At 35.1% G+C, this 21,487-nt stretch overlaps 5 protein-coding genes across 8 annotated transcripts; 3 read left to right on the top strand and 2 right to left on the bottom strand.

Moving 5' to 3' along the window:
- Positions 1-22: 22 nt before the first annotated feature.
- On the bottom strand, positions 23-2,328 carry LOC135840795 (pseudouridylate synthase RPUSD4, mitochondrial-like). The gene is made up of 6 exons (XM_065357482.1): positions 2,190-2,328; positions 1,940-2,124; positions 1,640-1,826; positions 771-954; positions 414-692; positions 23-323 (listed from the first exon to the last, which is right to left on the bottom strand). The coding sequence occupies exons 1-6, from the start codon at positions 2,192-2,194 to the stop codon at positions 78-80; spliced, it is 1,086 nt and encodes a 361-aa protein (XP_065213554.1). The 5' UTR covers positions 2,195-2,328; the 3' UTR covers positions 23-77.
- A 32-nt stretch (positions 2,329-2,360) lies between these two features.
- On the top strand, positions 2,361-7,727 carry LOC135840792 (armadillo segment polarity protein-like). 3 transcript variants are annotated; one of them, XM_065357478.1, is made up of 12 exons: positions 2,361-2,680; positions 2,757-2,957; positions 3,217-3,404; positions 3,494-3,643; positions 4,028-4,182; positions 4,256-4,557; positions 4,639-4,994; positions 5,062-5,316; positions 5,398-5,719; positions 5,822-5,976; positions 6,578-6,656; positions 6,791-7,727. In XM_065357478.1, the coding sequence occupies exons 1-12, from the start codon at positions 2,659-2,661 to the stop codon at positions 6,895-6,897; spliced, it is 2,292 nt and encodes a 763-aa protein (XP_065213550.1). In that variant the 5' UTR covers positions 2,361-2,658; the 3' UTR covers positions 6,898-7,727. The 3 variants fall into 3 exon arrangements, with proteins under 3 accessions (XP_065213550.1, XP_065213549.1, XP_065213551.1); XM_065357477.1 differs by having other exon boundaries at positions 2,754-2,957; XM_065357479.1 differs by lacking the exon at positions 6,578-6,656 and having other exon boundaries at positions 2,754-2,957.
- A 174-nt stretch (positions 7,728-7,901) lies between these two features.
- Positions 7,902-9,839, bottom strand: LOC135840796 (tubulin-specific chaperone C-like). 2 transcript variants are annotated; one of them, XM_065357485.1, is made up of 5 exons: positions 9,697-9,839; positions 9,546-9,589; positions 9,298-9,456; positions 8,780-9,212; positions 7,902-8,703 (listed from the first exon to the last, which is right to left on the bottom strand). In XM_065357485.1, exons 4-5 carry the CDS (start codon positions 9,181-9,183, stop codon positions 8,073-8,075), a joined length of 1,035 nt encoding a protein of 344 aa, XP_065213557.1. In that variant the 5' UTR covers positions 9,184-9,212; positions 9,298-9,456; positions 9,546-9,589; positions 9,697-9,839; the 3' UTR covers positions 7,902-8,072. The 2 variants fall into 2 exon arrangements, with proteins under 2 accessions (XP_065213557.1, XP_065213555.1); XM_065357483.1 differs by lacking the exon at positions 9,697-9,839 and having other exon boundaries at positions 9,546-9,690.
- A 960-nt stretch (positions 9,840-10,799) lies between these two features.
- LOC135840794 (serine/arginine-rich splicing factor 7-like) lies at positions 10,800-13,688 on the top strand. The gene is made up of 6 exons (XM_065357481.1): positions 10,800-10,956; positions 11,169-11,375; positions 11,460-11,613; positions 11,688-11,855; positions 11,943-11,963; positions 12,923-13,688. The coding sequence occupies exons 2-6, from the start codon at positions 11,198-11,200 to the stop codon at positions 13,509-13,511; spliced, it is 1,110 nt and encodes a 369-aa protein (XP_065213553.1). The 5' UTR covers positions 10,800-10,956; positions 11,169-11,197; the 3' UTR covers positions 13,512-13,688.
- A 1,299-nt stretch (positions 13,689-14,987) lies between these two features.
- LOC135840793 (uncharacterized) lies at positions 14,988-18,095 on the top strand. Its single transcript, XM_065357480.1, has 8 exons — positions 14,988-15,341; positions 15,432-15,579; positions 15,668-15,940; positions 16,009-16,118; positions 16,189-16,354; positions 16,426-16,597; positions 16,673-16,953; positions 17,274-18,095. Exons 1-8 carry the CDS (start codon positions 15,243-15,245, stop codon positions 17,657-17,659), a joined length of 1,635 nt encoding a protein of 544 aa, XP_065213552.1. The 5' UTR covers positions 14,988-15,242; the 3' UTR covers positions 17,660-18,095.
- The last annotated feature ends 3,392 nt before the right edge of the window (positions 18,096-21,487 follow it).

The following is a 21,487-nucleotide window of genomic DNA, read 5'->3' as shown; positions in this document are numbered from 1 at the left end:
AAGAACGAATCAACGAAAGAAATGCATGTAAAAAAACTAACGTTTGTATTATTGGATACAGTTTAAAATTACATCATTCACGTCGCTTCAACAGAGTCTATTCTCTTTTCAAATGGCATAGAACAGTTATTCATATAAAATTCGGGAACAGAAATACCCAGTTGTTGACAAGACCAAAGAAAATGCTCTGGAGGTTTAGCAATGAAAGTATTATCAACACCAATACTGCTCAAATCTAATTTTGACAAATGCATATGCAGTGGAATAGATTTTTGGTCATTTTTTCTAATTTGCAACGCTTCTAAAATCTTGTCCGGTAAATCCTTAAACAGAAAGATGAATTAAATTAGTATTTAATTATAAGTGCAGGTCGATGTAAGTAATCCTAGTAGATTTCTAAATTCGATACATACTACAGGAGAATCGGCGATAGGATTGAAAGGATCAGCGAGCACAGCCACATTGTTTATATATCTCACTCTAGGACTGAACAACCAATCTCCTAAGCAAGGAGAAAGTAAGTTCGTAGCGCAGTAAAGTCGTAAACAGTGCCATTTATTTCGATTAGCCGTCAACTTCAGCAGAGATATTTTCAGTTCTTCGTTTACATCCAGTACTCGATAATGTATGCGTAAAGGAAATACTTTATGTGATTTGCTAGAGTTCGAGCTGTATTCTTCGAGAGTTATTACCTATTGAAATTATTTGTTTTGAGAATTTCCATCTCGATAATACGAATGGCAGGATTTTCAACGAAAATGAGTACCTACCTTTTTCAAGTTTTTCTTTTCTTGTAGCGTGATTCCAAGGTTTGCAGAATTTTCTTCTTCTTTGGGAATTCCATTACACAGGACTAAATAAGTATATGGCTGGATAAAAGGTCGTCTAAGGTACTTTTCGATTCGTTTTTTTGCCGAGTCTTTAAAACTAAGAATGGAGATTCCCGAGGTATATCTGAAATTGATACAAAATGAGTAATTTCATCAATGGCGTTATTTGAGATACATTTAAAGATGAAGCATTAGGCGAAAATGCGTCCAGGCACGAGAATTGGATGTAAACAAGTAGCACTAATGCAACTGAAATAACGATCTTGAGTGAGAATGGTTGATCGAAACAGTAGGTATTAACTTTTATTTTATAAAACACCGAACCAAAAGAGGTAAATTAGAAAATTCGTGTTCCAGTTTTTTCGACGTTGCTCAATTTAGGAATTTATTTTCATTGTCTGTGGAACTTGACATAAATGAAATTTTCGAATATGATTTCTGTCATAATAATTTGAAAGAAACAACAAAGATTTTCTCACGCAACGATATCTTTTCAAAATTGAGAGTTATAAGCGATATGACATTTTTTCCCCACGGAATTGCCTATTGGCTATTTTTAATATTAAAATAAATAGAGACAGTGAAAAGATGTTGCTGAATTTTGTGGCTCACTATTGAGAACATTTTTCGATCAGCTTTGGTTTTAAAAAATGTAGAATTTGGCATCTGGAATCGCTATATATTGAAAATCTGTTCTCACGACGAAAGACCAGCTCAAAATTATCTGTTTAGACCACATGCAAGTTTACATCTAAACCTCGTTTTATTGCCGGTTAAACTCTATACAGATAGAAAATCAATTTAACAACCTTTCAGGAAGTTTAAGGAGGTTTAACTGATCAATTGATAAGCTCTCACATAGACGAGGGAGCGCTCCAGCAAAGCTTAAGTGATCAATTTTGGAAACTGACGGATGTAGAGCAACTTGTATATTACTACGGTATTCTTCTTTTTGTTCTTTTTTCAGCCCATACGGCTTGTTTAATATTAATAAACCTGCGTTGAAAAAAAAAATCATTAGTGAATATTATTCAATTTTTTTAATACATTTATATTGTATATGGTACGAATAGATTCCTAAATATACACCAAGACTGCGTTGTATTTACCTTTTTTATTAAATATTGCATTCTCTGCTAAATTATCAGCTAATTCGGTGTGAGTGGTGAACAATTTCTTTTTGAAAACATGCGATTTTGGAGGAATATCTTCCTTCTGTTTTGTCGAAATTGTTGCGCTCGCGTATCTTTTCACAATGAAATGACCAAACTTCCTTTTCAACATTATGTGTTCTCTAAACAAAGTATACTGTATTTTGCTGTATTTTATTAAAAATGTCACAAATCTATTGATTACTACCTCATATCGTAGAAAAATTGTTGAAATCGCACATGAACAAAATTTTTAAAAAATTTATCAATTTTGAAGTTTTCTTATCAACGTGTTTTGATCTTTAGTTCGTGTTTGAGAGCCGTGGAGCGCTGGGTAGCGGATGTGAAAAGTCCGTCAGTGTACGTCACTCGGCGAACCATGGTGAAGGGCAGAAGGGCGAAGCGAAGTCGCGATTGTGTTGTGTTTACAGTGTTTTGAGTGTTTATTATGTAATTTTTTTGTTTAATCAAAATTATTCAAAAGCTTCCGTGTTTTGAACTTGTTTCTAATAATTTGAGACCTGAGTTTTATGAGTTTTCTGTTTTCTAACTTGTAGCCGGATTACTACAATAGAACTATGATTAGTTGCAAGCTTTGAAATCAGCTTGCTATAGCAAACAACTAGATATTGATCGGTGGTTTGTTCCAGGAGTAATTTACACGCAAGGATATAAAGATGAGCTATGCTACGCGTTCGGGTAAGTTGAAAATACGAAAAAATTTTATTCACATGTACGTAAAAGTTTCTAACGAGTGATTTCGATGTTTCAGTAGCCCAACAGGGTAATGATATTAACCCAGTGAAGGTGGAAATGTGGCAACAAAATTCCTATTTGCCCGATTCCGGTATTCAAACCGGCTTGGTTACGCAGACACCTTCGTTGTCGGGCAAAGAAGAGGACATGGAGAGAGATCAAATTTTATTCGATTTGGATCAAGGATTCAATCAAGGATTTACCTCCGAACAAGTCGACGGTAATTTTTCCTGCCTTAGTCACTAATCTTTGGGGAAAATGATAAAATGTAATTAGATCAGATCAGATCAAATCAGATCCGGATATTTTCTGGATCCAATTCGATCTCACCAGATTTGTTCGGATCTACTCGAATCAGAGTTTCGATCAAAGTGGATCTGTCCCAAAAAGCTGATTAGATACAATCTTTTCTCCCTGGAATCAAAACACAATTCACCTATCGAATATTCTAACTCTATTTCAAAATGTTTAAAAATTAGAAATGAGCCAGCAATTGAATCATACGCGGAGTCAACGAATTCGTGCCGCAATGTTCCCCGAAACGCTGGAGGAAGGAATTGAAATCCCTTCGACACAGTTTCATCAAGGCCAACCGACTGCCGTGCAACGATTGTCCGAATCGAGCCAAATGCTGAAACACGCTGTCGTCAATTTAATTAATTATCAAGTACGAGCGCGTAATTTTTCAAATTCAAATTAATCAATTGATCCTTTTTCGTTTTATTTAACGCAACGATCCGCTGCTTGTTTGATTAGGACGACGCGGAATTGGCAACTAGAGCCATACCAGAATTGGTTAAACTGCTCAGCGACGAAGATCAGGTGGTCGTTTCGCAAGCAGCCATGATGGTTCATCAGCTCTCCAAAAAAGAGGCTTCTAGACACGCGATAATGAATAGCCCTCAGGTATATCAACTCTTTAGTTGATTTCTGTTAATGCTCAGGTCATTCCATGTCAAATCATCTCAGCAAAGTACCTGGTTAAAATTCGTTTCAAAAATATTTGCCAAAAATTTCAAATGTTCGAATTGAGCTTTTTTTGAGAGTTCAATTTTCAAAAGCTTGCCAAATTTTTGTCAAAATTGGACGCTATGACAAGAGAAATTTCAATTGCTGTAGAAATACATGCCCTGCTCCACCTCATCCACCTGTCTCAATTGAGGGCGTGGGATGAATGATAGCAATTTTCCAGAGCACCTAAATCCAAAACCTTGCTGATTTGACATTGAATGGTCCTCGCTTCCTGCTTTCTCAATATCTTTTAACACGATGTCTTGGTGAACTGTATAGATGGTAGCAGCTTTGGTTCGAGCAATATCCAATAGTAACGACTTGGAAACGACCAAAGGAGCAGTCGGAACGTTGCATAATTTATCTCATCATCGGCAAGGACTCTTAGCCATATTTAAGAGCGGAGGAATCCCAGCTCTCGTGAAATTGCTAAAGTAATTCATTAACATTTGCCATATTCTGGTATCAAATCGAAATAATTAATAATTCTCGCGTATTTTTTAAAAGCTCAACGGTGGAATCGGTGCTCTATTACGGTATTACAACTCTGCACAATTTACTCTTACATCAAGAAGGTTCCAAAATGGCGGTACGTTTAGCCGGTGGATTGCAAAAAATGGTGTTGCTGCTGCAGCGTAACAATGTGAAATTTCTCACTATTATAACCGATTGTCTGCAAATCTTGGCTTACGGTAATCAAGAATCTAAACTTATCATCCTGGCTTCGCAAGGACCCACCGAATTAGTTCGTATTATGCGTACGTACGACTACGAGAAATTGTTATGGACGACGTCTCGAGTACTCAAAGGTAAAAAACAATCTCCAAGGAGAGATAAATAAGGATGTAATTAATAAATAACGTTGACGTTGGTATTTGATTTTGGTGTAGTTTTGTCCGTATGTTCGAGTAATAAACCAGCCCTCGTGGAAGCTGGTGGAATGCAAGCTCTAGCAATGCATTTGAACCATCCTAGCCAACGTTTGGTTCAAAATGTATTGTGGACTCTGCGTAATTTATCGGACGCGTCTATCAAAGTAGAAGGACTCGAGGGATTATTGCAATCGCTGGTGCAGCTTTTGGGTTCAACCGATGTAAATGTGGTGACGTGCGCCGCCGGAGTACTTTCTAATTTGACTTGCAATAACCAGAGAAATAAAGTCACAGTATGCCAATGTGGCGGCATCGATGCTCTCGTTAGAACTATCGCCAGTGCTGGAGATCGAGAAGAAATCACAGAACCTGCGGTATGATTGGGTTCGCTTTTTTATCCCTTTTAAAATTTGTATTCTTAGTGACGAACGTTGCACACAGGTATGCGCTTTACGACACCTGACATCGAGACACGTAGAATCGGAAATGGCTCAAAATGCGGTCAGAGTGAATTACGGTATTCAGGTAATCGTGAAACTACTCCATCCGCCATCACGTTGGCCATTGGTCAAAGCGGTTATCGGATTGATTAGAAATCTAGCGCAGTGCCAAGCTAATCACGCTCCTCTGCGCGAACACGGCGCTATACATCATTTGACCAGGCTTTTGATGCGAGCCTTCCAAGATACTCAAAGGGTATACCGATTTTCAGTCCAATTACATTTGTGGCTTGTATAATATATAGGCTTAATATTGTCTATTGTTTGGTTTCAACAGCAACGCTCGAGCGTGGCCAGCAACGGTAGCCAGCAAACTGGAGCATATGCGGATGGCGTCCGTATGGAAGAAATTGTCGAAGGTGCAGTCGGCGCTCTTCATATACTCGCTCGAGAATCACATAATAGAGCTATCATTCGATCGCAACAAGTTATCCCCATATTTGTTCAATTGCTGTTCAACGAAATAGAAAACATTCAACGAGTGGCTGCTGGTGCACTTTGCGAATTAGCTGTCGAAAAAGAAGGCGCCGAACTTATCGAGCAGGAAGGCGCTACAGCTCCGCTCACTGAATTGCTACATTCTAGAAATGAAGGCGTTGGTAAGTGCCAGTTGCTATAATTACACAAATATAACCACTGTCTCAAGGCAGAAATACTTCTGGTACAAGACGAAAGAAAATCAATTTATTCGTTACTTTCAGCAACGTACGCGGCTGCAGTATTATTCCGTATGTCCGAAGACAAACCTCCGGATTACAAGAAACGGCTATCCATGGAGTTGACTAATTCGTTGTTCAGAGATGATCAAAATGTTTGGCCACCTAGTGGCGATCTAGGAATGGACCAAGACCTGCAGGTTTGTTCGTTTGCCGTAACTTGCAATTTGCACGCCTATAGCGTTGCGAATGTAGATAGTCAATTTGAGTATCTTGCTATCCATTCTCGTATTTAAAGCGAATTATGTGCCCTTTTTTAGTAGTTTTTTTTGACCATTATTTCATTTAGACATTAAATTGCGTAGGTACAGCAAGTAGTTATGATTTGATTTTTATTGAAAGCATTTTCACTTTGCTCGACCCTTCAGATATCCGTATTATTAATACCAGCAATTGTAGACGATTTGGCCTTGTCCTCGGATTTTGAAGCTAACCAGTAGAAGTTGTTCCCTATAAATTAAAACTCCTGTGATAAAATTTTCAGATCGACAAATCACCTCTAACCCCTTCAAAAGGGGTGAAATTGCAATTTCAGTAAAAATTTCCTAATTTGATGGTTCTGTTGTCGACCGAGTTTTTTCAAAGTTGAAGGGATGTAATACACTATTGGGGGTTAATCATGGAACTTTTTTGAATTTTTTTTACTGAAGCCAAATCGCCTATTTTACTCAGCTATGTGCTTTATCACAACCGCTTTGATATATGCTTTGATTTTTCGTTTTTTGGCTTGTTATTTTGTAGGATATGTTAGGTGAAGACAGTTATAACATGTACGGGCAAGGGCTCGTTAATGTAACGAGTCAAAATTACCATCATTCCGGTACGTACTATTACATTATTGGAAATAAGAAATTTTAAGTTCGTAGTGCTTCGAATTTTGCTTTATGCTAATTGCTCACATTGAATGATTGTTTTTGATTTTTCACATTAAAAACATATGGGTACTTATTACAGGGTATGACACGTTACCCTTAAACGGAACTCAAGATCATTTGAACGAATTACCGATGCCTCCTTTGGAAAATGATATAGTTGCCGCATGGTACGACACCGACCTGTGACTTTCTGCCAAATCACATTTTATTGCAATGTTTCTTTTTATTTATTTGTTTGTTTTATTTATTTATTTTTCAATGTTTTTACGTAGATATTTTTTTCTTTTCCTGTTTTTGATCTCTAAAACTGCTGTTTATATTGTCAATCGGTATTCGTTTGTAGCTTAAGCATTTTTATAATTCTTTTTCATTTTTAAATACATATATTTTATTAGTAAGCGAGTATACTACGTAATGGTTGATGAAAAGACTCTAGTTGGAATTATACAGTAGTATTATGCGAATCTTTGAAGTATTATTAATGTAAGTAGTCCATATATTTATTTTGTAAAATATTTCTAGCGATTAGGGCAAACTTTCTTTTCATTTTATTTTATCGTTCCAAAAATGTCAAAAAAAAATTTCAGCTCTTTATTTCATTTTTTGAACGTATTTTTAATTTTTTGTTTCGGTAGGTACAATCCGTCGACATTTTCAAAATTAATACACTCCAGTCCTGTGTGTACTTATGTTTTAAAAATGTCCTCCTATTATTTCTGATTTTGTACTGTTTTTTTTTCTTTTGTTATGTGTTATTATAATCATGAAATGTAATGATTGAACACAAAATTATTGTATTTAAGCTATTTTCTGTTCATTGTTTAGGTATCGAAAATAAGTACTTGTAAGAATTAATATGACTACATCAGACTTTTTTTTTGTTCTCGCTACTGCTATAGTAAGCACTATAACTACAAGTTCAGCACTTCACTTATACCTAAAGTCCTAAAATTAGTAAAATTTTAAACTGTACTTGTAATATTGGTGAGAATTCGGAAATATAAATTTCTGACGTACCTATGTGTAAGATTTTTTTTTCAATTTAATCTACTCATGAATGAGAGAACCCCTATTCTTATATCATACCGTTTTGTATGTGTATCGCATTATCCAACATGATTTTTTTACGTCAGTTGCGTGACGTTTGATAACTCTCTAAGAAAGTCTATGGATGGCGAAATTGAAAATAATTCTGCGGCATAGAAAAGTTATAATTTGTTAAAAACATCTTCAATAATTTCATTACATATTACAAATGTTAACGAGTTAAAAATAATAGTGGCAATAATGGTATACAAAGATTCAGCGTTCCGTGGAAAATTAAATAGGTAACGAAATCGAAAAAGCTCTCTAAAATAAGTTCAGCTCCATTTCAACTTTCTTTCACTTTCTTCGATTATTTTCCAGTTCGGCGAAGGCGCCGATGAAAGCCAATTAAAATCATTAACCAAATTCCAATTATTCACAGCCTTATCTAAATTTACTTTCTGGAAATGTTCATCTATACCGTCATAATCCCAGTTATAAGGAGAGAAATAAACCGTTTTACAATCTTCTATTATAGCACGACTGGTAACGTGAACGTAAAAATTCGTATCAAATGTATGATGCACTCGGAGCTGTTGACAAGCAACGACGAACGTACAGTTTGAACACTTATCTACGAATATAGACGTTGAAACTGGTCCACAAAGTATCAAACAGTCTGTCAATGAAACAAAATGAACTGTATTTGCTCCTCCTTCCATTCTGATCTGGCAAGATTTCAAATCACGAAAGGTAACATCTTTCAGGAACACTTCTTCGTGTTTCAGCACAACGCTCTCATTTTCTCGTTGGAAAAAGCCAAATTCGTCGTCCAATTTCAGGACATATTTCTTGGCTGGTTTCTCAGTGACGGCGGCAGCGTCGGGCTCGTCTTGAACATTGTTTGGGAATAATTCCTTATCACCGGTCTCATTTTTCGCATTCTTGGAACGTAGTTTCGTAAAGCTAAAAATATAGAGTTTCATTAGATTACATACGGAATAATATGTCTGTAAACATTTTTGAACGACATAACACATACCTGAACTTTTTCTGAGGTATTAAACTTTGCTCTAGTTTCAAACGTTTATCATTCATCTCTTGGTATTTTACTTGAAACTGCTTCTTATGATAAATTCTTAATATGTGAGAAGTTAATGAAATCATTTTTTGCCATTCTTCTAATTTACAATAACTGGAATCGAATAATTCGGGTAATGATTCTTTGGGTACATTGACGTCTTCGATTTGGCTAAGACAAGATATTATTTCTTTCTCCAATTGTTCAAATTTATCCAATACGAAGTTGATGTTTTCTTCTTGTAAGCTTTGCATCGCCTTGCTTTCTTTTCGTTTCTCCAATTTCTGTTTACGTTCTTCATTTTTTTGAGTTAATAATCGTATTTTGCGATCTTTTATGGATTCCACTGAATCTTGATCGCTCATTTTGAAAATATATAATCCCACAACTACCACTAAAATTTGTGAAAAAATTGAAAATATAACGATAATTTTACAATATTTTCAAGCAAACACAGATATGTAATAAAAACTAATTACCCAGAATAATAGTCAATCAAAACAGCCAATTTGCATATCGATTGAAGGTAATATGAATAACCAAATATTATTTCAGTTACTTGATTTTATTTTCAAGCTTTCACCAAATCATCTCAGTGATTGGAACGATTGGAACATCACACTTTGATAATCTATAAGCTAAATAGAATACGGAAAACAGAATGAAACAAAGATGAGTTGAATAGAAATTATGCATACTATCTTCTCCACTGAAGTGCTTAGCTTACCGTTATAATAGGCTTGCAACGGTTATGTAAAGCAAGTCTGGAATCTGAAACATACGAACACATTCAACACTTGAAATCGATTTACCCGAAGATTTTAGCATGATCGTCCATAATATAGTAAGAAGTCTGCCGACATAATTAATTGTTTTACCTTTGATGAAGGAAGTTACTTTGATCGGTGATATAGTTTTTCATCCCTAAAGCTCTTTAATACAAGTATGGAAATAGAGTATGCTCTTAAGAAAGTCATAGCATTTTACGTATGTGTTACGTACTGCGCATGGCAGGTTGGTGTCGTCACGCGGTGGAGCAACCAAGGGGGTGCAACGTTGTACGTGAACAGCTGATTTGATGCGTGCTCGCGCACTGCGCAGTACGTAAAACTTACGTAAAATCCTATGACTTTCTTAAGAGTATAATCTATTTCCATACTTGTATTAAAGAGCTTTATTCATCCCGAGGAAGATCAGAAGCAGTGTTGCCAAGTTTTTTTTCGATCGGATGCTTTTGGATGTCCAAAAGATGCTGTTTCTGTTTGGGTGCCAAAATCGAAAAAAATTATGCTAAATTGGATGCTAAACAGGATTTTTCGTTTTTGAACCGAGTATCATTGAAAATGTGGCCAAAAGTTCAATTTCGATGGATGCTAAAATTCAAAAAAGATGCTAAAATTGGATGCTTTTTAAGATGCTAAACTTTTCAGTTGATTTTTTGCTTATAACTTACGATTAATCTTTGAAATTTTGGAAATAGGGGTGAAATGGTACGAATTTCACTGTAAATTAGGAGAAATTTCGAAATTTCTGCTTCCAGAGCAACAAAAACGACAATTTTGGGAGAAAAATTCAGGTGCTAAAATCAAGTTGAGATGCTAGACTGGACAGATAATTATGCCAAACAAGATGCCAGATGCTAAATGCAAATTTTGGGAGCTAAATGAAAAAAAATTATGCCAAATCTAGCATCCATTATGCTAACTTGGCAACACTGATCAGAAGATGATCATTCGGCAATTGAAAAATTTGAAAAGCTCCCAAATTTTGTTTCGTTTCATTCTCTTTCTCTTTTCTCCAGGGCTCTGGAGGCTCTTGTCAGTTGTCATTTATATTTATATATTTATCAACAACTCAATTTTTTTTAGAAAAAAAAAGAAATTTTTTTATCAGTTTTCGCTTGTGTGTCGTTTTGATTTCAAAGTTGAAAGAAGATTTTCCGAAAAATAGGTAATTTTGATAGGTAAAATAATCAGTGGTTCTCAATATCGGTTGAAAAAAATTATGTAAATTTTTGAGTAGCCAACTTTTTTGATCAAGTTCAAGCTTAGAAAATCTGACGCCATTGAAATTTTTCTAGCGAGAAAGTTCAACAGAAAGATGAAGAGTTGATATGGTGCTGTTAGTGAATTTTCATTGTAAGTATGCGTTACTATCAAGCTTATTTGATCTTGAATAATTAAATGTTCCATTACGATTCACGGTGTTATCTATTTTCACGATTTCCTCAATTTGTTTATCACCTCCCATAATCATAGGCAGCCTGTTTTATCTTGAACGAAAAGGCTTACACGTAGCACTATTGAACTCTAGCATTAATTTTATTCTTACGGTTTTATTGTTACTACAGATTTTTAAGACTTCATTACCATTTTCACGATGCCTAGTCGACGTAGTAGTTCTTCCAGCCGATCTCATAGTAAAAGTCGAAGTCGTAGTATTCGTCGTCGTAGTCGTAGTAGTTCAAGTCGTAGCAGAAGTGGTAGTCGTTCAAGGAGTCGTAGCAGAGCACGGACACCGCCTTTCGATCGAAATCGACTTCATATTAGTGATATTGGTGAGCAAATTACTTATCAGTATTATCATTAGGCTTCTGCGATGATAACTTTTTCAAACCTATGTCCTATGTCGAATGTGCTAGGTTGGGGTATTTCCAAGCGGGACTTGGAAAAACAGTTTGAGAAATATGGACGATTGGTGGAAGTTTGGCAGTCCAGAACGGTACCAGCTTTTGCATTCGTTGTGTTTCGTAAGGACGAAGATGCCGCCGATGCTTTAAAAGCTACCGATGGAATGCGAGTAGATTCTGGATTAATCTTGGTTCTACCGAAAGACGTATTAATTATCGTGATCTATTCTTTATTCGCAGGAATTTGAATGGTAGTCGTATACGCGTTACATTTGCCAGACCCAGAGCGTATGAACGTCGTCGTACCGGCCCTATCTCTAATTTAAGGTGTTATAGTTGTAACAGGAAAGGACACTTTTCTCGCGATTGTCCGGAATCTATGTATGGGTACAAACGACCATCATCTAGGTACGTAGTGATTGATTTGAAGTGATTTTGCTCTCGTACATGTTGAATGAAGTAATTATATCTTGTTTTTTCTCTATTTGTTTCTAGATATTCTCCTCGTATACTTAGGTAAGTTGTGTAATCCAATTGATATTGTTAATTTTGAAAAATTTTGCGAATTTTTTTACAAAGCGAAAAGACGTGCTAGCGATTACTTTCGTGTTTCGTCGAGTGTAATATATCAAAACATCCTTCAAGTAAGAACATTCCTAGCACGACTTTTTTTACTGAGTAAGCCTTTAAACGTATGAATTTGTGATTATGAAATAACAGCTTGTTCAAATCTTGTTTTATGACGTAATATGTGTGCGACATTTTGTAGAAAGTCGCTTTACGAGTATTTTTATGATTAGCATTCGTTTATAATTCAGGATGGGTATGTAATGTAATTTGGTTGTTGATATGGTATGGTTAATAATTGATGAGAAAGCTGGTTGAGCTCGATTTTGTGACAAACATGTCCTGATAATTGGTTTTTGGAGTCGAAAGATGGGGATGTTGAATAGGTACTAAATGTTAACAGTTGTGTCATCCTACTATTGGTAGGTATAGGAACGTTTTGAATTGAGAGTATATTATTATTTTATTTCATTTTTTTTTCTTTTGTAATTTGTAATATCAGGTTTTTTTCTTTTTTTTCCTATCTTCTGTACATATCACTTTTTTTTTCATCGTTATCATTTTTAATGCTATTTTTCTTTTTTTGGTTCACTAATTATTTTCTTTTATGATTTAAAGTCGGTTTTGGTATATATCATTCTTTTAACATTCTTTCGTAGTGTATGCATTTTCGTGCGCAGTTGAGGGTTGATTATTTGAAACACGCAAATTGAAATTAGTTACCTAAACCCAGCAACAGCGCATTTAAATGTTTAGCCTTTTTATTTGTTTGAAAAAATTTAAACCTTTCCATCGCATCGTAACTCAAACTCATCCTTTTATTTTATTTATAAGTCGTAAAAGAAAAACGCTTTATGATAACTTTTTAATTCGTTTTCTAATGCTGTTATTTTATGATATTGAAACAGATCACCTCTAACCAGACGTTACCGATCACGTGGACGATCTAGATCAAAATCCAGAGACCGTCGTAGGTCTAGAAGTCGATCGCGCTCTTTCCGTCGATCGATTTCGCGAGAAAAGCGACGTAGTAGGAGATCGGCATCCAAAGAAAACCGTCGATCGAAATCTCGTTCGCGTGAACCAAAACGTTCCAGATCGAGAACCACCGATATAAGTAAATCGAAGAAAAAACGTCATTCTGGTTCCAAAGATAGAAATAGATCACGTTCTAAAACGCCACGAAAACGATCGCGATCTGTATCTAAAAATGATAACCACCAGACTGACGCGTCCGTGAAACGTGACGATAAATCCAAATCTCCGAAGAACGAGAAAAACCATAGTGTATCGAGGTCCAAGTCCAAGTCCAAGTCAAAAACTAGATCGCCATCTGTTCAGAAAAAACCATCGAATTCTAGGTCTAGTACCGAAAAAGAGAATAGCAAATCGAGATCGCGATCCAAGTCTAAATCGTTCGATTCTCAACATGATAGAGCTTCGAATCGTGCCTCTAAAAGTAGATCGAATTCTAGGAGTTCGAACGAACGCGATTGAACTTAAACGTTTAGATCAATTTTTATTTGTTTTACTTAATATACATATTCAAGGTTTTTTCTTTCTATTACTTTTTTTTTGTTTTCATTTTTTCTCTTTCAACGATACAAGTTTTATTAAATGATTGCCTATTGAATTGTATTAGTGGTTGATGTATTAAATGGTTTTGCCAAGTTACTAAGTTTTGTTTTATTGTGTAATTCGAGTGAAATTTAAACGATATTCAAGTTTTGATTTCTGTGATGTGAATATTTTAGGGGCCCATTTTTTCAAACAGTTTTGGGGGATTTCTCCGCAGGGAAGAGGGAGTGGAGTCAAAATTTTACTTTTTCATTTTTTTACTTTTCTAAATAATACGTACTTTCAAGTTTCAAACATCTCAAGATTATTCTTCCAATGAAATACCTGTGACGGCAAGTTCAATTCGAAAAAAATCCAAAATTTTAGGATTTGAATAATACCTATAGGTTTTCAAACATTTTAATTTTGAAATGCAAGAAAATGAAAGAGGCCAGGGCGAAGCGAGTGCAAGAGAAATTTTCAATTCTAGAGGTACCTAGTTACTTATATTAGTTTTTCTTTACAAGACATCAATTTTTCTACCTTTGGCATTTTCGAAAGTGGAAATTGGAAACAGATAATTATTTTCCAAATGCAAAAATTTAGAAGTAGAGAAACTATTTAGTCCCAGTGAAGCGAGAGCAAACGCTTTTAAAAAATGTGTAATATAAAATTTTTGTATCGATTGGGTGGAAAAATTTTTTCAAAATTTTTTAATGTAAAGGGTTTTATAAATTGATTGAAAGACATTTTGATGAATGAGAAAGCAGGATAAGCAGGACTTTAACGCTCTTTTTGAGTTCCCCTTATCCCTTACTTTCAAAACAGTACATAGAACTAAGGGTAAAAAATTCGTTTACCTTATTTTCAAACACAGACATATGAACAATTTGAACATTGCCTAGTTTGAAAACGACCTGGATAGGTAAACTAAGGCAAAACTTTGAACGCGTTTTTTACCCTTTTATGTACTTTTTTGAAAGTAAGGGGGGTTAAGGGACTTCGAAAATGAAAGGAGCAAATCGTATGAGAATTAACACCTAACTTGATTTTCGTGGACATGGCGTTTGTCTCACTTTGATAGTTTGATACCAGCCCATCTGATGATCTGTCATCTGTCGAGTGTCGACTGTCTTCTGAGCACTTGAGCAGTGAGCCTCCTCCAACTAAGTATTTTTTTGACCATTCAAATTGATCAGTGTTACTCAAAATTTCAAATCAAATGAACAATCAACAACAAGGCGAACCAGTTTGGTTTGAATAATTTAAATTTTGAAAAAAACAAAAAAGTAGTTCGTAGTAGTGGGGAGTGGCTAGTAGGTGCCGTAATTCTCATGATTACGAGAGAATTACGAGAGAGTTGAAAGATTCATTCATAACGATAAGTCGATAACGAATGAATCGGTTGCAGCCGCAGGGAATTTTATCAAAGGGTACACGTCATTAAAAATGCGCGTAAGTTTGAGTTTGAGTTTGAAGATCAAAATTAGGTAATTTTTACGAACTGAGAAAATGTTGTGATTAATAAATTCAGTTTCTGTACTATTCACGTTTCGATGTACCGATGACAGTCGCGAAATCGTTTTACGAGAGCTTTGATGTTAATCAAAATATGATTTATTGCTGTGCGTAATCAACACTATCACCCAAGTGCACGTATGTGAAATCACCATGTCCGAAATACTAAACCTGGACATGTTTTTCGATTCAGAAAATCTACTTCTGAATTTCGACAAAGATGATCTAAAACCGAAAAAAGATAAACAAAATGTAAGTACCTAGCACTATATTTCACTTGGTAGGTAATTATAATATAAATCTTCTATCGAATCGATGTTGATAATTTTCATTTTCATTCAGGTTGAAAATCTGGAACTGTTCGATGACGACTTCTTGAATTCAATTTTGAAACCTATCGCAGATGAATGCTCACCCTTCGATCAGTTGTTGTTCCCCAATGGCGACGAAATATTGAATGAATCCAAACATGAATGTAGCTCTGATAGCGGTGAGAAATCGTATTAGCCTACTTACAAATGAAAAAAACCTCGTTCATATCTTTCAATATGACACTTACATAACTTGTTACCTTTCAGGTCTATCTTGTGAACAACAATTTTCGCCTACGAGAACGGATGAAGCTGAAGATTCTTTGACGAATAATTTCCTGGATCCCGACGAAGACCAAAAGACAGATATCAAGATATTCTCTCATCTAGATAATTCTTCAGATGAGAGTACCGTTACATTACACGAGTCGTACGATATAAATGAATTGCAGTTTGATGCGGTGGAGTTTGTTAAAGAAGAGGTCGTAGAATGTGAAGAAATACCCATTTCAAGTGTTTCTTCTGTGGATTCAGATTCAAGTATGCTGATTTTGAACGTATTTCTCAAATAATTCAACAAAAAGTTTCATTTTCTTGTGCTTGTATAGATTCAGCTAACGAAATTTATGTAATTACCGATGAGAACGATACAGTAGATGATAGTATCAAACCGGAGCGCCCGGCTTTCAAAGCTTTTCGCACTTTGCGCGTTGTTAAGGTAAAAATACGGTAATTGGAGTATGTAAAGGTTAAAATTGTTCACTCTCATAACGTTTTGTGATTTATAGGTTGATGATCCAGCATCTCAAAGTAGAATTATCAAAAGATTCAAACCTTTGAACCATACTGGAACACAAGGCAATAGAGGTAAAAGGAAATTATCAGATGACCTCGTATCCGAAGAAGGAGCTAGTGACGATTCTGATTTCATATATCCTAGGCTTCATCTTACACGTGAGTAATCATTGCTTTCAGTAATTCAGTAACTTCTTTCCACGCGTTAATTAACATAAAATGTTACACAGCTGAAGAACAAAAATTAGCAGACAAGGAAGGTATTAAATTACCAACTCGTTACCCTCTTACAAAGAAAGAAGAACGAGAATTGAAACGAATCCGAAGAAAAATTCGTAATAAGATTTCCGCTCAGGATTCTCGTCGTCGTAAGAAAGAATATGTCGATGGCCTAGAAGAGAGGTAATTTGAACGTTACTCATAAAAATTGGTTTTCTCCTCAACTGGGTTCTCATCCCAAAACTTACGTATTTTCAGAGTGAAACGTTGTTCTGAAGAAAACGCTCATTTAATGAAGCGAATTAAAACGTTACAAAGTCAGAACGTATCATTAGCAGCCCAAGTTCGTAAGCTACAAGCATCTTTGGCCCGAAGCTCTGGTCAGACAGCTCAACCAAGGACGTGTCTTTTGGTACTCATCATGTCATTAGCTCTTGTTTTGGCTCCTACCATGAGGAATTCGCCGTTGGATTCGGAGAATAACGAAGATGAAGGAATATCATTGACCGAAGATGGAAGTACCACTTCGTTGAACACCGGTAAGTATTTCATCATCGTGAAAATAAGTTACACGTGGAATGTGTTGATGTAAGATGCGTCGGCTATTTCATCATTGAAAAACCAAACCATCCTTATAGGTCTACCAACTATTCAAATAATTGTAAATGTAGGTCACAATGCTGATAAAACATTTTTCTACATTATTCATAAGGAATGTTCGAATTTCGAAGTTGAAAAAATTTGTTTCTAAAATAATTGTTCGAAGAACGTATTCTTGCTAAATTACAATCTCTCGTACTCACTTCACTTACGATTTCGTTATGATATGTACATTTTTACATTTTGCATTTCGTTACAGGTCATTCGAGAAACTTATTATTCTCGCATAAAGCGCACGAAGGCCAATGTGATTTGGATGAAGAAGCGAAAACTTTAACCAAACAATTGGAAAACATGCAGCTACCCAACTCCAATTTATTGAGTGGTTTGTTGGATATGTTAAAAACGAAGATCGGTAAAGAAAATACATTACTAAAGGATCACGATTACTTTCGTCCCCGTAAACGGGCAGGCTCCATTTTGGTCGGTGAAGAGTCGCGTTTACCAGCTAAACTTTCTTCATCTAAATTCTCCTTCAACGATGAAAACATACTGAATTCTATCATCTTAGAAAACACCAATAATAATAAAACAGGGCCATTGAATACAAAAGAACCTGTTGTTATTGATCTGTTGTCAGAATAAAATAATCATGTTATATTTTTTCAGTGTCAATACGCCGACAATTTTGTTAATTAAGTTGTACACAGCTTTTTGTTGTCCAATATTAAGTGCCCTTTTTTCACATTTTAGTTAGGTAATGATAATGCTTATTAATCGAATAGCTTTTCTATTTATGCTAAGATCGTTGAAGATATTACAATAGTTTGTGAGTATTTCGGGTTTTTACTTTCCAAGTTTATGTACATACAGTATTCTTTTTCCTTCTCTGTTGTTTATAACGACTTCTTGTCTTTAGGATAAGTTATTATAACTAAATTTTTACTCAAAATTTGAGTATATTGACGCACTTAAAACCAATCATTTTTCAAATGTAATCGTTACGCATGTTTTACAACATATAATACGTCTTGTGCATGTGGAATAAAAGTTTTGTATAATTATAGTGATACACACAGCAGTCAGTTATATCAAAATTTATTGGCGTATACCCAACAACGTTCTATTGTAGAAATCGTACGTCTGTTGAGCAGATTTTTTCAAAAGTGCTGGGTTGCTAATGAGCTCAAGGCTGCCGGTAAAATAGTGCAACTAAGGCTGGGTATACTGTACAAGTGTACAGAATCAACCAATGAACGTGACGCATGTCGGTTTTATTATTGACAGAATTTATTGAGTAGAGATTGCGCCATGAATTTGGATACATTCATCATCGATATATCAAGAGTTAAAATTCAAGTGTTAAATTGAAAATTTTTAACCGCTTACCTACTCGAAAAAAAATATTGACGCCTCCCAGGGTGCTACCGAGTCATATACCTAAGCAGTGGCGGACTGGGTCGGTTCAGGGCCCCTGGCGGATGCACCGAATGGGGCCCTCAAAATTGTTTCCCTTCCACCTTAAGAATCCTTCTCGTTCTGTTTATTCCCAGCTTTGGATGCTTGAATGCAAGTTGTGCGATTGATTTTTGCTTTTGTCTTTTTAGGTATTCAATAAAGCAAAAAATATGAGATTTTTTGAAGGAGGAGGGGCGGACGAAAAATTGGCCATTAGAAAAAAATTCCAATTTTACCGAATAAAATGACGAGTTTTTAAAGTGAAATAAAAGATGAAATGACAATTTTGTCAATTGATATAATTCGCATTTGGGCTTATAAAAAATTCTCATTTTTCCTGTTGAATTTATGAAAGTTTCAGAAATGGATTTTTTTTTTTTGGTCTAGAGAAGAAATAAAAATTGACCCGAGCAAAGTGAGGGCAAACGCTGTTAAAAATTCGTATTTCGAGAGATAAAAAAACAATATTATTTTTAAAAAATTTGTTCACTTTTTTAGCTCAAAATTTTAGAATTTGAATGATTGTTTTTTAAAAATTTCAAATTTGAAAATGAAAAGCAAACAGGCTCAGAGTGGAGTAAGAGCAACAGCTGTTTTTGAGAAGTAGAAAAATAACGTTTTTTGAATAGGTACCTAGATTTTTATGCACAGTATGTACACATAAAAGTTCGATCTCAATTTGAAAAAAAAACCACAGCACAGAAGCCCAAGTGAAGTCACAGCAGAAAATTTCAAAAATTTGTACCTGGAGAGGGTAAAAAAATGTTTTTTGTGGTGACTGATGATGAGTTTATTTTTTTGACCACACAATTGTGATCTGTCACGAGAAAACCAGCTTAAGGCTAGTTGCACCATCATGGTTTAAACTCGGTTTAACGCTAAACTCGTTTTTTTTTTAATGGTGGATATTAATATGTAGTACATACTTAAGGTGTTGAATCCGACTGTGGGGGTTGAAACGTTCACGAACGATTCTCTTGACCCTAAATCTGAGGTCAAAAAAATAGAGCAACTACAGTAAAAGTTGACTTTTTTTTTTGATTTTCTTGAAGGGTATGTTCTGTGGAGTCGAAATGGAAATTTTTGCAACAACCGGCCCACATTTGGAGGATTTGTGTCATATTTTGAAATTTGAGTATGGCTTGAGCTGGAAAAATCAACTCTTTTCACCTTGAACAAATTTGTTAAGAAACGTGATAAATTTAATAATAATAACTTATTCTTCATTAATAATTCATACTCGGGTAGTCTTTGCACTTTTTGCAACATTTTTGGCGAAAAATTCAAAAAAATCGAAAAAATTGATTTGGGGAAATTTTGATTATTGGACTTGGCAACCTTGAATGTGATGATTCTGGGGAAAAAAATATCGGGTTATGTTGGTATTCATGGGGGCTAAAAGTGGTGCAAGTTTCACGGACCTATAAATTTAAGATCACCTGATACATAGACTCAAAACTTCAAATGCCCTTCCTGTAAAATTTACGTTTTGGACACTAGGTGGGTTTTCTCGTGACAGATCACAATATTAAAATTGAAAATTTAGATTTTTAAAGAAAATAAAAGAAAACTGACCCGAGCAAAGTGAGGACAAAAGCTTGCAAAAAATTTTGTTAGAGAAAGTGAAAATATCGTCTTTATTTAAATTTCATGTTTAGGTCGAAAGAAATGATGTTTTTTTTTTTTTTTTTTTTTTTTTGGGGTGTTTATAATTACAAGATTACACCCGTAAGGGGGGGGGGGCTAGAGTAAATTTTAAAAAATTTTGTTCTTTATAAATTAAAAATTTCTTCAATAGAATTAAGGAAACCCCAATTTGACTAAGTGGTCTAGTCGTGATCCTGAGACCTTGAAATACAAAGAAACCAATACTCTCACCCTTCACTCCCACCGAGTCAACAAAAATAGAACCTCATTTTTCAGTAAAGTCGGTAAAATTTTGACGATAGCATGACTCGGTTCTTGCAAATCCCAGGATAGGCAATCATGCATACTTATTCGTAGAATAAGTTGCTTATATTACTGGTGGTAGAGGAATATTTTGTGGCAGGAGTCCCTTGATCAGTCGCTTTGTAAGTTACCTAATATGTATACTGTATAGTTAGGTAGTTAATAGATACAGGGTGTCCAGAAATATCGAGTACCCCTAAGAAAGTATTTCATTAAAAATATAGGTTGGCAATGTGAAATAGATGCATACGATTGGTGGAATGTTATCTCTCCAGTCCAACAACCAATCATGTGCTATTATTATTATCATTCACTGTGACCAACCAAAGTATTTTAGTAGAAAACTTTCTTAGGGGTGCTCGATATTTCTGGGCACCCTGTACCTAGACCTACTTAATTTTGTACTCAGCGGAGAAGGAAGAATGTTCGCTAATTCAAATGGGTAAACTTTCATAGTTCGGATTCTATCCTTTCAGAAAAGCACGATTTAGTTCATCGAACTTTTTCTACAGATGGCGCAAAAGCTCGAATTAACTTTTTTCAGCGTGAGAAAGATCGCTGCGATGTTCATTTGTGGAGGAATCACGAACCATGATATGTAGGTAGGTATCCTTTTTTTATTCGTTCTGCGATCTGATAAAATCCTTACGCAAATAACATTTTATGATAAAAACAACATTTTGAAAAATAGCGTTGCTCGGAAACCTTTATTCAGATTTTTGGAGGTCAGTTGTATTTCAGTAATGAAATACTTACCAATCGCGAATCTCGATAAATCACTGAGACTAACAAGTTGCCGTTATCAATAGGAAAACTGAATACGATTTTTGAAACTAAATATTCTGATACACATTTTCGTAATCATTTCTCTCATCAACTTGGTGCAAAAAATTGAAAATATTCAATTTTCAGGTAATCATCTATAGCAGCTTAAGTAAATTGAAACGAAATTGTGAGTGAATAATTATGTGCGTAGAAGGAATCAATGGTGGTAGTGTTCGGATGAAGAGGGGTACATTTACTCGTACATCTAATCACTTTTCATCGAAAAATAAATACCTATCC

Source organism: Planococcus citri, chromosome 3, assembly GCF_950023065.1.
Source record: "Planococcus citri chromosome 3, ihPlaCitr1.1, whole genome shotgun sequence".
NCBI classification, from domain to species: Eukaryota; Metazoa; Arthropoda; class Insecta; order Hemiptera; family Pseudococcidae; genus Planococcus; species Planococcus citri.
Note: the sequence above shows the minus strand (reverse complement) of the source record. Positions and strands in the feature narration are given on the sequence as shown.